Source organism: Antennarius striatus, chromosome 22, assembly GCF_040054535.1.
Source record: "Antennarius striatus isolate MH-2024 chromosome 22, ASM4005453v1, whole genome shotgun sequence".
In the NCBI taxonomy this organism is placed as follows: Eukaryota; Metazoa; Chordata; class Actinopteri; order Lophiiformes; family Antennariidae; genus Antennarius; species Antennarius striatus.
The window spans coordinates 8,750,341-8,768,206 of record NC_090797.1 but is presented as its reverse complement, the minus strand read 5'-3'; the positions used below and the strand labels follow the sequence as shown (position 1 = coordinate 8,768,206).

The window sequence follows — 17,866 nt, the reverse complement described above, 5'->3', positions numbered from 1 at the left end:
AAAAAATATTAAATGTCAGCTGATAAGAAAATGAAATCAGTTCCTGCTGTTAACAGAGTAAACTTCATATGTAGGCTTCCTCTCTTTGTGGCCTTTCAAGTTACCGTGATAGCTCGAAAAAGCAATATAGGCGTGATTAAAAAACCCCAAACCAACCAGACCCAAATATTGTCTCCATAAATCACTGAAACAAACACCAAAACACATGAGCCAAAAAAATACTGGTTGTAGTGTCATATATCCTTGTACTTGAAATATGTTCTGGTAGCATAACCTTTAAACTTTAATAGAAAAATGGTCCATGGACCCACATTGTGCAACAACAAGCTCCTTGGCACTCTAAATCCATCTCTTGTTGGCCAACTTCCAGGTGCCATTGGTGTCATTAAGTGGCTAAGTTGCTAAAATAGCTCCAGATAGACCCAAACACACATAAATACAGTTCAGAGAGATTGATTCCAGGCTGTTCCTCTCATGTGGTTTCATCCTAGGGTCAGTGGACTGAGATAATTCATGTCCAGCCTGCCTGCTTACGGAAAACACTGAAGCAAAGGCCTCTGTCCCACAGGATTCACCCCTGGCAGCAATGCTGGATTTTGAGAATCAGTCTAACATCAGAGAAGACAGATGATTGATTTGAACACAACTGAGACCGAACAAACAAGCCAGGATTTGTGCTTCAGAGATATAATCCAGAAAAACAGCACAAGCTTGTCCTATCACCATTAATGGTCATAACCACAAATCAGTCTGAGCTGTCTGCACAGGAATGTTCACCGCGTACAAGGACAAACTGCAGCAGGATAGTCAGCGAGTCCATCTTCTAATATGTAATAAAATACGTCAAGCTATAATAGATTAAAACAGATACAACTGATGGCTGAGCGGGAGCAAAATTAACTAACAGAGGAGGATACACTTTTACATCTGCTGGAAACTGAAAGCAAACAACACCTCCAAACCACCTGATGTGTGAAGCCCTATCGGATGTTTTTCCATTGGGAACCAGAGTTTCTCCTCAGGGAAGAAGCACAGGGGGAAGAGAGCCTGAGGCCTAACAGGGCAGCTGAGCTGGTGTTTACCCTTAAGGACGCAAACACACAACTCATTTATATTGCATAAGCAAAAGCAAGGCAGTGTGTATGGGTGGCTATAGAATCCTCCCACTGGTAACAGTGGGTGATTCCCCCATACAATCATTATGCCCTGCAGGGACTTTACTGCTTGGCTGACAAACACAGCTGCCTTATAAATGTAATTCATTTTGTGTTATGTAAAATATTTAAGGTTCCCTGTGTTTGAAATGATGCATTAGATGAAAGAAGAGACTCAAGTAGATGAAAAGAAAAACGCACTCCCAATGTTAAATCAGTGGGACCTTTTCAACTGCTTGTCAGCGCTGACTGACGGGAACATAAAGCCTCCGCTGATCCTCCTCGCTCACAAATTCACACGCTCACCCCTGACAGTGGGTTAAACAGTATAGAGTTTCCCTCACATTGTTCCTCGTCCTTTCAGCATCTCTCTGTCTTGTGTAAGACAACCCGGGCAGGCAGAATGTCACCGACAGAGGAGATGTGTAGCTCCGAGATTACAGCCGGTGAACAGATCAGAAAACTTCACCTGACACGACTCTCTGTGGGGAATAATAAAACCGGCAGCACAGAAAGCGTTCATTCAGTGTTTATTGAAGTATTTACAGTCAGGGGCGAAGGCAGAAAGAGTGTGTTGACATGTGTTACTGTGTTGTCTGTGAATCCTTGTAGAGAACATCTGCCACCATTGCTCTCACTGCCGCTGGGTCCTTGGTGTCTGTGGGGGGACATAAATGTGGTGACAAACATTGAAATGCAACGCGCAGTGTGTGGCCAGATGAACATTATGAGGAGTTTTCAAACAGCTTTTCTTATTTTATATTATAAAAATATTGTCTCAATATAAGTACAGGGTTAAGACTGAAATATCTTAACAGCCATCAGTCAATTTTAATCAGCCATTCATGCTCCCTGCAGGATAATTAATTGGTGATTGACCCTTGAATTATAAACCTATGCATCCAAAAGATGGTGAAAATATAACAACAAATAAAGTTGATCTCAAAATGCTGCTGTGGCTAAAGACTCATGAAGAGTGTCAACCACATGGCTGGAGACTCATTTTCATATCAAAACTTACAGTCAGGTTATTTAAATGCAGGTAAATCTGTTTAAAAGGGATTATCAACCACTTTTACATTGCCAGCAGAAAAGTCTTATTTTCAAGTTTTTTTTTTCTGCTGAGAGATTTATTCAAGCGCCGCTGGAATGGAACAAATCCAACAAAAATTTGTTAACGGAAATAAAATGATGCTAGAGATTTTGACTCTGACAGAAATTTGTTTTAAAACATGACATATCAAATTTTATAGAAACATGATTCTATACAAGGCAGGTGTTGCTATAAATGATTTAAAACAATTATTTATAGCAACAGTCATTAAAATTGAAACAAAGGATCAGAAGTTAATCCATTCACAGTCACGAGTTAGAATACAGTATCAAATAGAACATATGTAAATCAACTTTTAAGATTGATTTTAGACGCTGCTTTCCAAGTGAGTTCACTTCTGTTTTCTTTAGAAATGCCTTCTTTATCTTTTTTTGATTAAGTCCCACTCTACCTCCTTTTTCCAACTCTTTACACAGCTGCTTCACGTTAATATTGTTCATGCCAGGCGTACTTGTTTCATCCATCTCATGAGGTGCAGCTAAATTAATAGTTTGTTTCCACTTGACTTCTAATAATTGCAAATGTCAAGTTAATATGATGCAGAGAATAACTGATTTTCTGTAGCCTGGTGTATTTCAGTGGTAAAGATTGCACTAGATTTATTGCCATTGACTGTAGCTTCTTGTTACATGGCAGATTAAGATCTAATTTAAAAAACAAATGACCATAAAGAAGCACCATTTATTCAACAACACACATACATTATGAGATTATACACTTTAATGTATATTTTATGTGTAGTAAATCACTTACACTGCTGTTGTAGCATGTTTTCTTTTACTTAAATAATGAATGGAAATGTTTCTACCAGAGTTAACTATATTATGTTAGATATCTTCAGTGTAACTAAATATTCCTCACCTTGCACTGCTCAAAACCACAACCTCTCCTGTGACACGCTACTCTCCCAGGTTGAAACTAACTGATGACTGAGCTCCACAGTGACGAATTAAAGACACCAGACACGAGTGATGAACTTCCAATCTTGAGAACCCTTTTCCTGCTGTGACTGACGACTGACTGACTGTTCATCATCCCACTATTTGTCCAAAAGCTGGTTATTAAGATGAATAAACAGCAGGGAAGAGCCTGGGAGCTGCTGCTGACATCTCTGGGAGGTCAGGGTGAGGCAACAAACACAGCTTTCATTTTTACTGTTAGTTTTAGATGAAAAAATATATTGTAAGTCCGTGTTGAATGAAGTACACCTCAAGCTGTTTTGATGGTACTTAAGTTTCCTAAATGAGCGACAGACATTAAACATTTCTGTTAAACCTATCTCCTCCTTTGCACTCCATATTAGACATATTTCCACACTTCCATTTTCACCTAGGTGTCTCTGTTTCCTTCTCTGTCCTTCCTTTCCGTTCTCTGTATCCTCTATCTTTCCTCATCCCTTAGGCTGCTACATCATTTGCACAATGGGTTAGGTAGCAAGCCTCTGAAATCACAGTCAAAAACAACACAACAGGCCCAGAGGATGAATTATTAACACAGACAGCAGGAAGCTACACTAACACTACCGCCAGGCTTCAGAAAAACCAGCAGGAACTTTTTCTCTGCAATCATAAGGCTCCAGTAAGTCTGCCTAATCATGTATTTGTGTCATAATTCTTCCTCATTAAATAAGTTAAAAGTCTATTTCAGGGTGTTTTTCCCAACAAGAACTCATTGACTCGCTGGTCATCCGAGAAGAGTTTAATTTAATTTATCCTCCTCTGCATCCACTTTTCACATAGGCTAGGTTGGCCATGAGGACAGAGACTAACGTTCTAACAAAGGAAAGTGAAAAAGCAATGAGGCGATAAACTTGGGTTTGTGAGAGAGTTTGGAAAAACTGTACAGCAGAAATATAATTTTCCAAAGACAGGAGAATTAAAACAAGGGGAAAGAAGTGCAGCCTGTCCTCTTCATCTGAGGATTACAGCCTCTCTAAAAATACATCAGCTCTGTTGACTGACAGGCAAGAACCTAATGTACATTTGGATGTAGAAGAGAAAATACTGGAATATGCTATCAGGATGAACAGTGTGTGAATGTAGCTCCTTTGTTAAGTCAGAAAACTGGAATTACACAACATTTTCATGTTTTTAAATCTTAGACTGTTTTTTCCTTTGTGTTCTCAGTCCAATTCCAAGAACTCTCTTAGGGGCACTAATCTGTCCCACATAATAAACGCCACCTGTTTAAGCGGTGTTGCGTGTTTGTAACATGAGATTCAATAATTGATACCCCAAAATTACTGCAAATAGCTATTAAATGTAGCTCATCACAAAACTTTTTGCTCTCGGAAATCACTTGGCACAGCTGTGCTCAATGCTAACATCGGAATTCTAACATGCTTATAATGGCAAAGCCAGCACTTTGAAGTTTTGTATGTTTACTAATGTAGTTTATCATGTGGGCATTCTAACATTTGTGTCTGATCATAAAAAAGGTTGTTTTGTGTAGTTTTAAAAAAATTATTCCAGCATATTCCACAATGATTCTTCTTCAGTTGTTTGATGTCAATACAAAATGTCTTTTGAATTTCCATCAGAATTGGAGTCTGAGGATAATGTTAATAAAAAAAGTTTAAGAGATTTATGGTTGGGATCACTTATTCCTTTGTGACAAAAAAAAAAAGACCATGTAAATGTTTTGTAATGTGTTCTCTTAAATCACTCATTCTTGCAGCTGTAGAAATTGTCTGTACAAGCTGTTCCTGCATGAGGCTCAATTACTTGTCAGCAAGTAGAATCTTGTTAACAATAAAAATTTGTCATGTGGGGACCATTTCTCTCTTCCCTCCTTATTAGTATTCAGCTCAGAGTCCGAGTTTTATTACAGACAAGTTCAACACAAATAGTCACGGTTGGTCTCTTGTCCAATTACAACAACAGCGAAGATGTCGATGTTAGAAGATGATGACGGATACTCTTATCTGAACTAAATTGGCTTCTTAATTACTGCCTCTGGAGACGACCCCACACTTACCGACTCCCAGGGCCCTCAGGTAGCACTTAAATTCAGGTTTATCCTCAAGAATCCGCAACAAGTTAGTGGACTCCATGCGCTCCAGCTCCACCCTCCAGTACACGTAGATTTTGTGGTTGAAACTCACGTAAACGAGACATGGGCAGTTCTTACCCTCCTTACATGTATATTGACCTGCGACCACACAAAAAAACAAACAACAGCATTTATATTATGGGCTGTTTTTGCTTGACATGTTGTGATATAGTGTGTCATGTGAATCCTAATGAACACATCAGCAATCCTCTGCTGCCTGGTTACTAATATGTGTTTTTGAAGCAGAGCCAGTACCCACACAAACAGAGAAACCAATCTAATCTACCTTAATGGTCACACAGAGCAGGAAGACAGTGGAGTAGATGGGAGGTTTTACACACACAATACACACACATATACACACAAACTCGCACACACTCAGTAAATGGAAAGTAACAAACCCCAATGGAATCGACCAGATCAAACAAAGTCTCTTGTCTCGTCCTCTAATCCACTTACTTCCACATGTCATATTAGTTCACTCAAATACCTTGTGGCTTCTTCAAACACTGCAGAAATATGTAAAAAGTCAAACTAGGAAAATAAGGAGAGAAAAGCACTGGGTGAACCAGAAGCTCGATGTTGCCACCTACTGGTATCATGTTTGACATGTAAAAGGTAGAAGATGTCACAAAATTTGAAGTTAGTCCATAATAACATAATGTGATTCAGCAAAAACATAAACACACAATATTAATTACAATATTTAGATATGAAAATCATGGGGTGGGATATTGGAATTGTTTGGGAATTATTTGGAGTGGCAGTAGCTCAGTCCACAGGAACTGGGCTTGAGAACCCAAGGGTGGTTGTGGTTCAACCATCATCGTCGTCATCCTCATCCTCAGCATCTTCATCATCATCATCCTCATCATAATACAATGCTACTGTTTAATCAACTTTAAGTAGTAGATATGCTAACAAAGTAATTTGCATGCACAGCAGCTGCAGAGCAACATTATTGTCTAGTTGGAATTGTGTGATGGCAACTTGATTAATCTGAATGAAAGTTAAATATTTGCTGTCTTTTAGCTCTATATTTGGTCATGACCAATTCCCAAGACACACATCTGTCTCTATGGCTGTAAAACGCTCCACTGTGTTCTCTAGCAAACTAAAAACTTTCAATTAAATGCTAAGTCAGTCGTTTACATCCAGTTTTAATGCTTCTTGTAATTAAAAACAGGGCCATAAATGAGATTCTGACAGTGAATAGTAAACAAAGCACTCCAGCTGGAGGCTGGACAGCCAGATAATCAACTGAAACTCACTACAAAGATCCAAAAAGTCAATAGGAGCTGCAGGTTCAGGTGATTATTCTCTGTAACTGCTACCCAAAAAACAAAACAGCATATCATTGACTAACTCCTATCAAAGCTTATTTCTCTGTTAAACATACATGAATGGTGAAAATGCATGTAACCAGCTATTGCCAATGACACAGTACATAAAAGGCTGTAACCATCCTCTATTTAGAGGTATCTAAATAGAAGAAAATCTGACTTGATATATAAAATTAATGGAGGTTCCTCACCTGCACAGAAGGCATTGACATTCTCATCAAACTGGAACCTCACTACTGTCCGATTGTGATCAATAATGTAGGTTTGACCGTCCCATGCGCATGCCACCACCTCCTCCCTCCCATCTCCCTGGAAACAAACAGACATCTACATCACGATTCTAAGAAAATTAGAAATATTATTGATATACATGTAGAGTTTAAATGAATAATTAATACATTTACTTAAGTGTAAAGATGCATTTTGGACTGAAACACAGCATTCGACTGGTCTTTTATGTTTCACACACAAGTGCAGCAAATGGAGAAGATATGTCAGTAAATTTCAATAAATGAGTTTTAATCTTAAAAAATGTAAAAAATTCATGAGACTTATCTTCATAAATAATTACTATATTAAAACATTTTGCTTTTTTCTCATTTAAGATACAAAATTTTGTCAAAGCAATCCAACAATTTGAATTTATCTTGAAGTGCAAGTGAATTTAAGAGCAACATTTGATCCTATTTTTTTGATGACATGTTTCCAAAGCCATCCTAGTCAAACTGATTATTTTCACTATTTATCCACCCAAGAAAAAAAGGGACTGAATAAATGACCATTTTTTTCATGCTTTTATTACATGCTTTTCCATAAAATATCTGAAAACAATTACTATCAAATGTGACATTCGGTATTTGTGTTAGCTTGACTTTGATCTACCACACTGCACATGACAAGATTTTCTGTTAGTATCTGAAATTTGAAAGCAGATGAATATTTTAGCTTTATTTATTTCACTAAATAGAAAATGACAAACTCACAGTAACATCAAGCTTCTGCAGAGCGAAGAGCTGATGATCGACCTGGACGGACCACAGCAGCTGCTCTGAGCTGTCCATCAGCTTCAGTGTACCTTGAACATGTGAAGGTACAAAGAGATTATGGTGTAAATGACATCCTACTTGTTAACCCCACCCGACATGTTTGCACTGAAATACTTTATTTTGATAAAATTTTATGTAATTTATTACTTTAATCATTCAAGTGGATCCAGACATGGTCGAGGATTCTGGATTTTTTTTTTTTTCTTTAACATAATGAGTCTTTTCTTTCTTTACATTTTTCCCATTAAAAAGACATTTCCTATTGGACCAGCATGGTGATCCTCAGTGTGTGCTATGCCAGGGGGGTAATGACACAACACTTGCTCACAGTGCTAAAAATGGAATGTACATATTGTGCACACTAGTGAGGGACCTATTTCTTCTTTTTGGGTCCAAATTCTGACAGAAGGGCCCTTAATTTGTCAGGTTGTTTGGGATTTAGAGAAAATGGCTTTAGCCAAGTCCTTATTATGTATTCTAAGTGCTTCATTTTTTTTATTTGCTACTGCTGGAAGCAATAATGACATGAAAAAGTAATTGAAAAGGAATATTCCTGGAAAAAAATTAATTACAGACATTTTCTTGATATTATTTAGTGAACAAATAGTTACTGGTTACTAAATTATGTTTACTTTTGTACTGAAGATTATGTAATGTACTGAAACGTTGCTCTAAATATTAACAGAATGTATTTTATCTTTTGTACTTGATCTGGTGTTTCTTTTTAACTATAGTGATACTGTTTTTCTATTTGTATTCTGTTTTTTCGAAAAGTCTCCCATGGACAAGTGGTGAAAATTAGCACTCATGCTAACATACTGTAAATGACTCCTCTACAAGTTGTGCAACTGTGCAATGAGCAATGTGATTGTTATGTCCATGTCAAATAAATAAACAAACATAAACAAATGCTAGTGACCATGTCCAAGCTGCAAAGAGACAGAATTTTTCTCAAGAGAAAAGCAAAGGAGAATTACTTCAGCCATGAACAGCCAACAGTATGAGTAAATCAATGCCGCTTCGAAAATGTTGGTAACTTAGCATCGTTGACAAGTGACAAAGTTGTCAACAGAAACTAAAATAAACCCAAAAATCATTTCTTCCATGTTTCCTGGGTATAATTCAATAACCTCTAATGATTTTGTAATTCTTTTCTCTATGTTGGCACATTGGGTGTCAACAGGAGGGAGATTGCGAGTGTAAAATGTTGGCAGCCGGAAGCCTTCGGTGATGATAATCCTACTAGATCCTCTTTTCATTGAATATTTATGAGCTGTCCAGCTGCTCTGAGAGCCATGTGCCAGTTATCTACTGCTGCCAGGAGGTCCATCTATGTCTGACAGACACCAGTGTATGCCCAATGGTTAGCATTACCTCTACATACACAGCAGATGGATTGAAAGACATGTAGCACCTTACCTTCATGTACAGACACTTTGCAAATTTAGTTTCGGGGGATATCATGTTAAACAAGTTTAACATGTTTAATATTAAGAGTTTGGTCTTTCTTTGCTAACATACTGTAAGCTTTCTGCTCCAGACTATGCATTTTGTCGTGTGGTTTATCTCTACAAAATAAATATTAAATATGTTTTTAAATATTAATACAACAAGAGAAAATATAATTATGGTACTTTATCATACTGATTTAACTCCAACCCATTACTAAAAATGTGGTAATACTATTACTACTCATAATAACAATAATAAAATTAAAATGATCATTAAATTAAAAATTATTAAAAACAATAATAAATGTTTAATAAATGTTTTTAGTGATATTCTCACTAAAAACATTTATTAAAAATTTTGACTCACCGTCTAAGGTACAGAGAGCAAACAGCCCACATTTAGAAGATTCCTCTTTGGAACCTTTTGGAAAGCAGAGAACATGAACTGATGAATAGTTGTGGAGAGAAAAAAAATAACAGAGAACAAATTGGTACAAGATTGCATCTGATTCATACCTTTACTTATGCTTCCAATCAGATGAGTGGAAACATTCTTATTGTGTATCCGCCCAGTGGTCAGATGGAGAATTACATCTCTGGAAGGTCCCTCACTGTGAGAAAAGAAATCAAAACACACCTCATGTAACCATTCAAGGGTTCTTACACCTCCATATGTATAACTGTTATTTGCTACAATGTCGACCTCCCAGGGGTGGACGGGCCCTCCTCTCCTGAGATGGTGGAATCCTGTTGAGTCCAGGAACACAGCAAGATAGCGTAGCCACAGCCTGGCTGAGACACCATTAGCTCTGGTAAACCCTCTGGACCCGGGTTCACTGACAGACTATCCACCTGCACCACATGCATTATCAGTAAAACACTGGGGTTTAACCACATGAGACAAGTTAGTTGTATTTCCTCATCATTTAAATGTACTGTATTGCTATTTTTATTTCTCCATAGTCTCCATCAAAATGGTTACGTTTTCATCCACGCTGGTTATCACTGAACTGTATCTCTGCCCATGAAATATGGGCACCACTATTCGTAACAGTACAAAGCCCAACTGTAATAGGAAAGCTAACATACCGTGCGCTGAGAGCTGTTTTTACAAACAAACAAACATGCTGCTGAAGAGGTTCAGTCATGTGTACCTGCCCCTCTAGAAGCCATTTCTTCAGCAGGACCAGCTGTCCAGATCCCAGATCTGAAGTGTCAGACGGCTCCTCCCAGCGGAAAGCTCGCACCACTCGGTCTGTGTAACCCACCACCAGCTCACAGCGCCCATCGCCATCTACAGTATGTACACACAATTCATTTAAATGCACCAACAACACTACACAAGATACAAAAAAAAATAGAATAAAGCATAGCCATTAATTTAATTTTTAATTTAATTTTTAATTTTTAAATTTTTATTTACCAATGTCACTAATAAGAATGACTTTGGTGTTAGCAGGAATGTGTTGGGTAAAGACGGGCTTCTGGTCGTCACAGGGCATGAATTCATGCTGACTGGATGAATCTGCTTTACTTGCAGCAGCAGCTGTTAAGTCAAAGAGGTGAAACCATCCCTCAGCGCCAACGGCAACCACAAAGTTCTGTTTAACATGAAACACACAACAAACAATGTTGGAAACATCACCATGAAACCGTTCATGATTTCCTCACGCCTACTGTTTGTATCTCAGTAAGCTTACTTTTCCTCTGTTGCACACGTCTCCGACTGCAACACAAGTCAACTGATAAAAAAAAAAAGAGATCAAAAAGTTAAGAGGGAAGCAAATTCACTGTCAAATCACATGTATTCTGGGTTTTTCACTGACCATTCCCACACAGGTTCTTGTCATCCAGGGTTTGGAGTCATCATTCTTGTACACGTGCAGTTTTCCGTTGGTGTCGCCCACAACCAGCTCGTTCAACTAGTGAACGAAGACACAATATGGAACAACTGTTTAACACTGGTATTTATTATATATTAATTACATTTTAACACATTGTATTAAAAAAGACATATATATATACTGTATATGTAAAGAACAAATATAAAATGTATTAATCTGGTTAACTCTCTCTCTCTCTCTCTCTCTCTCTCTCTCTCTCTATATATATATATATATATATATATATATATATACATACACACACACATATATATAAAATTCTAAAATATATGCTGTAAGATGGTTCAATTCAAGTCCAGTAGTCATGAAAAACTATGCTAACGTGAGCTTGAATGTCTTGCTACACATGTAGTATTTGGGTATTTTGTTTACTGGGTTATTTATGACCCCATTTCTATCCAAATACATGACATGAGCATTTCAGGTAAACAAACAGACATTAGGTCCGTAAACTTAAATGATTATATTTGGCTCTGTGAGGATAAAAAGGCCAAAAATGGCAGCAATTGTATACCTTGTAGTGACAAAGCATGTAAAATTATTGAATGGTACGTGTTTTCTAGATTTGTTGAAGTCAGAATAAGCTGAAGTATAACCAGGGATAATTACCGAGTCGTTATCCGCATCTCCCAGACAAATGGCGTGAGGAAACAGGGTTCCTGTAAAATCCAGGCTGACGCGTTGTACATAATTTAAGGACCGCATTTTGTTTCCCAGTGTTGTTTTTTGTTTGAGTTTTTTTGCTAAATGTCTTTATGTGGCCGCATCCTGCCCAAATTGGGTTCATACGCTCACGCTTCTTCCTGGTAAACAAAGTCACGTGGTATACATTGTACGGAAACCTAGGAGAGACAAAAATAGTAAACAAAACGCAGAAACGGAGTTCTGGCACGGATGAAATGTTTATAATCATGTTTTTATAGTATCATACGACTGAAAACTTATTAACAGCGCTCCGTAGCAGGTCGATTTATCAATATTTCATTGACATTGTATTTAGACATTGGATGTAAAATTTCCAGTGGTCCATGTTCAAAGATAACAACAGCAACATTCATTATACACCCAAGTTCATAGGCAGATATGCCTGACTATCAACATAATACTCCACAAGGCTTTTAAGGTAGTATAATATTTTCTATGTTTTTCCCACATTCTTTTTCTTCTTTTCCTTTCGGCTTTTATCGTCAGGGGTCGCCACAGCGAATCAGTTGCCTCTATCTAACCCTGTGTTATGCATCCTCTTCTCTCACACCAACTACCTTACTCAAATACTTACTGACAGTTCTCCCTGCTGTCCTCTAGAGGGCGGTGTTCTATTACATCTTTTCATCCCGAGCGGCAAAACACTGAGAGGGATGAGCTTTTAAAGAAAACATCACGGAGGAAGTAGAAGTCAAGAACAACTATTTTTAAAACGTCCTGAATTCACCGTATCATGTTATTATTTCCCACCTACTGTTTCCACCTCAATTTGTCGCTATTCTTGTCCCTTTATTCCTTTTTATATTACATTTATCTATCATTTGTCTAAGTAAGACTTAATAGTACCCTTCTTTATGAATGATGGAGATAAAATTGAAAAAAGTCAATCACAATAGTTCACTGTTTATACATAGCCTATGTTATGTAAATCAGATTTACTCCTATAAACATTACCAGGCGTCTTAATTTAGGTTTCGCACTTTTTGTGCGCTAAAAGAAGCTTCTTTAAAAAGCGAATCTTAAAAGGGACAAAGAAAACAAATCATGGCCACTAAAGCTGTTTATAATGGGAAAAAAATTGAAATACTCCTTTCATAACTCAGACGGTACGGATGTCATGGGTGGTTATGAATCTTTGTTTTATTGTCTCCTTATACAACTACAGAAAAGTCAAGAGAAAATACACATAGTGGTTAAAATGAACTCTGGCGCCCAGATGTCATATTAATTATTACACTCAACTATGACTGGAAAGCCCCTAGAGGAAAAAAGAGCGCCATCCCAGCCTGTGGAAGTCCAGCAGCAAAAGCAGAAAGTCCTCACAAAGCGCTAATTGGACTCTGGAAGCACAGTGACAGGGCATGGATAGGTTTCAGAAAGCCTGGCGATGGCAAGGGGTGCAGGGGGAGGATGAATAGAACCCACGCTTCTTTTCTAAACTCTCTTGCTGGGCCAAAAAAGGGAGAGAATAAGGGGCGGTAAAGAAAAGAAAGTATTCGTAGAGGATAAGGATGAGGGGCGGTACCTGGGCTTCAATGTAAGCTTGATTTTGAATGCCGCTTCCAGCACAGAATAAAATTGCACAGTTTATTACAATACCCTCATCAGGACGCACACGCACTGACGCACACGCACAGTAATAAAGAAACGTGGAAGCTTGTGATGGGCGGGGGTGTTAGAGGTTATCTGCACGCACACATACAGGAATTAATTGTGTTGAAAAACATGGAAATGTACTAAAGAAAAGCTCCGAACTGAAAACTGACGCACAAATTGGAAAACGGTCATAATTTCGTCCTCTTCGCGCATCTTACTGCACATGCATGTCCAACTTAAACGCCAACACAAACACCTCGGTAATTAACGTTGTCCTCAAACACATACAAGTAAATATAGACAGAGTCTGGTAAACTAAAAAAAAATTAAAGTTTACACACAAATTAAATCATCCAAAAAAAAAAAACTGGGTTCTCTGTGTGCTTTGATGCATCAACACGTCATGTCCTTGCAAACACTGCAAGAAATTAGATTTATATGAAAACATGGAGCGACACAAACACAGATAAAGAAAGTTGGGCGTAAAACTGGAAAAAAGAACTCACAAAGCGAAAAATAATCTTGGCTCCTCCCAGTATTATATTTCACACGCACGCCTGAAGTGCCCGAGCAAACACATGCACAGACAAATAGAAAAGCTTTTACAGTTTGGTGTCGGTTTTGTTCTGTGCTGAAAGACGTGCTTTATTATTCTGCAAGTTTCAAAGCGACAATAATCGACAGAACTCACCGCGTCCACCCTACTGTAACCATATCGGGTGTATCAAATCATACACAAAGCCTCCTCCAAACAGCTTCTTGGGGCCCCTCCGCAGATTTTCACCCTTCCGTTCCGCCTGTGCGAGACTGATGATCTGCTCTAATCAAAGTGGAAAATTCGGCCTCTGATGCACAATGGTGCCTCAAATTGAGCGGCATTCAGACGCGTCTGTAATGTTAACAATAAAACTGTGTTTGAGTTGAATCGGCAGCGAGCAACTGCAGAGCGCTCAGATAGACTCCACCGCAGGGAGTGTTATTTTATGTCGTAAATCTGAATGTTTCGCAGCGAAGTGAGCTGTCTTTCAGCACCACGTCTTATACCAGTGACGGAGAAACGGATTTATAGAGGCAGCGCTCAAACTGCTTAAAGTAAAAAAAACCATCACAATTATTTTCTTTTTCATCATAAAATTCGACTTGAATGCTCACTTCATGATTGTTATTCTTCAGAATTCACCTGTTTGATATAGAATTTAAATGTTTTCTGGTTGTCGGACACGTGGAGGTACTGACCTGAGTTTACGTTTAGAAAAAGTTCACACGAAATGTTTTTTGTTTTTTTTTACAGTTTATAAAATTCACATAGTGAAATGCAGTTCTATTTTTTTTAAAAAAGATCCATAATCTCCAATTATAGACAAGATTTCCTGACAGCGCCCACAATAAAAAAACAAAACAAAACAAAAAAACTAATAAAACTTTGTAGCAAAACACAAATACATCTATGTATATTGTACCAAACCTTTTGGCAAAACAAGGACTCCCCTCCGTTGAAATCTTTCTGCTTTGCCTCACAACCAAGTAACACCAGCGAGAGACGCGAAAAAAAAAAAAAAAAAAAACGGAACTCCGTCTGTTTGTTTAGTGCTTCAAGCGGCACGCGTCCGGCGCGCGTAACGCACCGGCACCGGGGGCAGGAGCCCAAGGTGAATCCACGCGACAGGAGGGCGTGGCCAACCCGTCACCCAAACGTGTTGAAAAGCAGTGGCGTCTCCCCTCCAGGACTCAGATCAGCCTTGAGGAGCGAGTGAGGCAGCAGCCCCTGCGGACCGCCACCTCTGAAACGAGTGCGCGTCGAGCCACTGCACCACGTGAACGGCACGAGCGGGACGCGCTGCCCCAAAGACTTTGTGATTCTTAATACATTTGTCTTTTACTGGGGATGGACCTCACAGCCAAGATGGAAATTAACCTCAGTCAGCAGCAGTTGATGCCACCAGGTTGTTTCTTTTCTACCATGGCAGCGCAAAGCATCCAACTGAGCCCCAGCGGCAGCAGCCAGAGCAGCGGGAAGTCGGTGTCATCCAAGCAGCCCAAGAGGCAGCGCTCCTCCTCACCGGAGCTGCTGCGCTGCAAAAGGAGGCTGAATTTTGCGGGATTCGGCTACAGTCTTCCTCAGCAGCAGCCGCACGCAGTGGCCCGGAGGAACGAGAGAGAGCGCAACCGGGTGAAACTAGTCAACAACGGCTTTGCCACCTTGCGGGAGCACGTCCCCAACGGCGCCGCCAACAAGAAGATGAGCAAAGTGGAAACGCTGCGCTCCGCCGTGGAGTACATTCGCGCACTGCAGCAACTCCTGGACGAACACGACGCGGTGAGCGCGGCTTTTCAGTCCGGGGTCCTGTCACCTACGATGTCCCAGGGATATTCCGGGGACATGAACTCCATGGCAGGTTCTCCAGTGTCCTCATACTCTTCCGACGAGGGTTCCTACGACCCCCTGAGTCCAGAGGAGCAGGAACTGCTGGACTTCACCAACTGGTTCTGAGCATCTATATGAGGTAAGAATAGCTATAATAGAACACCATTGTAGATAATAAAGGAAGCTGAATATTCTGATTAGCGGTTTACACTCTTTTTGTCATTTTTCTTACAGAAATATGGATGAACTGAATTTACTGTAGTGTGCTTGGGATGTTCCCGGAGGAGGCTGACTGCCCTTAAGAACAAGACGCACTGTATTCGCGTTTTGGTCCTGCATCCTCAACGCCCGGTCCTCCCAGACTGACCGACGAACAGACAGACACGGCCTTAACACCCTGAAAACTTTGGGGTGAATCGGGCCAGAGATGAGCGCCAAAGGATTAAAGGAAGACGGGTCTCCTGACAGCGTGGGAATCCAAACTTCTGCGCATTTGATAAACAAACAAAAAAATCCTAAAGTAAATTCATGTTCTTCAGCAACACATTCAAGCATTATTTAATACTCCGATCTGCAACTATGCTAAATCCAATCACAGACATCAACCTCTCAGACATTTTAATTCCGAAAATGCTTCCAAGTCGCGGATTTATTCTATAAAAAAAATCTATATCAAAATATCAAGGCTTTTTTAAAAATATATTAAGATATTTTTGTACGTAAGAGATTTATAGATGTTTTGTACACATCGTTTTGTATATATTTTGTCTATATTTTGCGAAGTTGCTTCTATACCTCCTGCCTATGTAGACGTGTAGTCTATTATTATCTGGCTCTTCTGTTTATGAGGTTTCCAGAAGGAGTTTGATACTCCGAACTTTTATTCTAGCACCAATGTGTCTTATTTAATAGCAACACCATGTTATTGCATTATGTCATGAAGTTCACAATGATCAAAAGTTATGCAGCTGTTGTCCAAACAGAGCACAATGGCTATGCATTGTCTCTTTATACTGCCAGCACTATATTGTCTTCACATAAGCATATGTCAAAAAAGTCCTATAACCATATTTTCTACACTCTAGTCCGAGAATAAACAAATATTTGCTACTGAACTATTCTCCATGTCTTTTTTGGGGGGACTTTTGGGGAAGGGGTGCTATAGATGCTTCAGTGGGGAAAACGACGTTAATGATGGATTCACAGTGGGCTGTGAAAAGATGAATACCGTAGGAAAAAGAAGCCTAACGTAAACGCACAATTACGTACGATATATTTAGTTTATCATCGTCCAAAATTCAGAACACTGTGATTCTTCATTGCCTTTATTCTCATTTCTGTCAGTCAAACTCTCAATATCTCAGTCTTCTTAATCTTCTTTCTAATAATGGAAGGAAACTACAACAAAAGTACAGAAAGAAAACTTGGTTCCACAAGTCTTTAAGACCATTCAGTCATTTCTGTGTGTTTGATTTTTTTTTTTTATTCAAAGCATGTAAAATTATGAAGTTTAAATATCCCAATGAACACAGTCAGTATGGGGGAAAATACATATAAAATAAAATAAAAGTAGATTGAAGTTGGCCGTAGGTCGTGACGTGTACGCACACGAACTTGTTAAAACTACTTTAAAAGGGGGCATCAATCGAGTCCGACTCTTACATTCCCAAATCAAGTTAAACTCTGACAAGAAAACAAGTTATGACTGAGAGCCTTTGTCCATTTAAAAGGAGCAGATGGAGGGAATGTCGTAGATTTTTAGGGACAGTTTGTGTTTTTGCAAAACTAAGTTTGACAGGTATAGAGCGGAGGCTGGAGCCGGACGCGTGTCTGGTTTAATGAGTGAATGGGGTTTGTAGGGTGGTCGAGTGGAGACACGGAGCTGAATTGGCTGATGGCGTGTGCCTCCTGACAGCAGCATGCCGCTGAACACACAGCTATCACCACCTGGGAAGGAAAAAAAAAAAAAAAAAAAAAAAAAAAGCTCTGTGCGTGTGTGTGCTGTAAAGCTCACACAAACACTTCTTACTGTCACTACTTTAGGAGAAAAATCACAATAAAATTTGCAGAAATTAAATTTAATTTCGCTGAAGATTTGTCAAACACTTTCTTAGGTAAGCAACTAACTGCGTGGGGT

General features: G+C 39.0%; 2 protein-coding genes across 3 annotated transcripts; one reads left to right on the top strand and one right to left on the bottom strand.

The window, feature by feature from the left end:
- Positions 1-204: 204 nt before the first annotated feature.
- On the bottom strand, positions 205-11,863 carry itfg2 (integrin alpha FG-GAP repeat containing 2). 2 transcript variants are annotated; one of them, XM_068307325.1, is made up of 12 exons: positions 11,673-11,863; positions 10,986-11,081; positions 10,860-10,901; positions 10,583-10,760; positions 10,314-10,453; positions 9,863-10,011; positions 9,676-9,770; positions 9,527-9,580; positions 7,646-7,737; positions 6,854-6,971; positions 5,245-5,418; positions 215-1,812 (listed from the first exon to the last, which is right to left on the bottom strand). In XM_068307325.1, exons 1-12 carry the CDS (start codon positions 11,766-11,768, stop codon positions 1,739-1,741), a joined length of 1,308 nt encoding a protein of 435 aa, XP_068163426.1. In that variant the 5' UTR covers positions 11,769-11,863; the 3' UTR covers positions 215-1,738. The 2 variants fall into 2 exon arrangements, with proteins under 2 accessions (XP_068163427.1, XP_068163426.1); XM_068307326.1 differs by lacking the exon at positions 5,245-5,418 and having other exon boundaries at positions 205-1,812.
- A 3,257-nt stretch (positions 11,864-15,120) lies between these two features.
- ascl1a (achaete-scute family bHLH transcription factor 1a) lies at positions 15,121-16,737 on the top strand. Its single transcript, XM_068307342.1, has 2 exons — positions 15,121-15,868; positions 15,964-16,737. The coding sequence occupies exon 1, from the start codon at positions 15,250-15,252 to the stop codon at positions 15,853-15,855; it is 606 nt and encodes a 201-aa protein (XP_068163443.1). The 5' UTR covers positions 15,121-15,249; the 3' UTR covers positions 15,856-15,868; positions 15,964-16,737.
- The last annotated feature ends 1,129 nt before the right edge of the window (positions 16,738-17,866 follow it).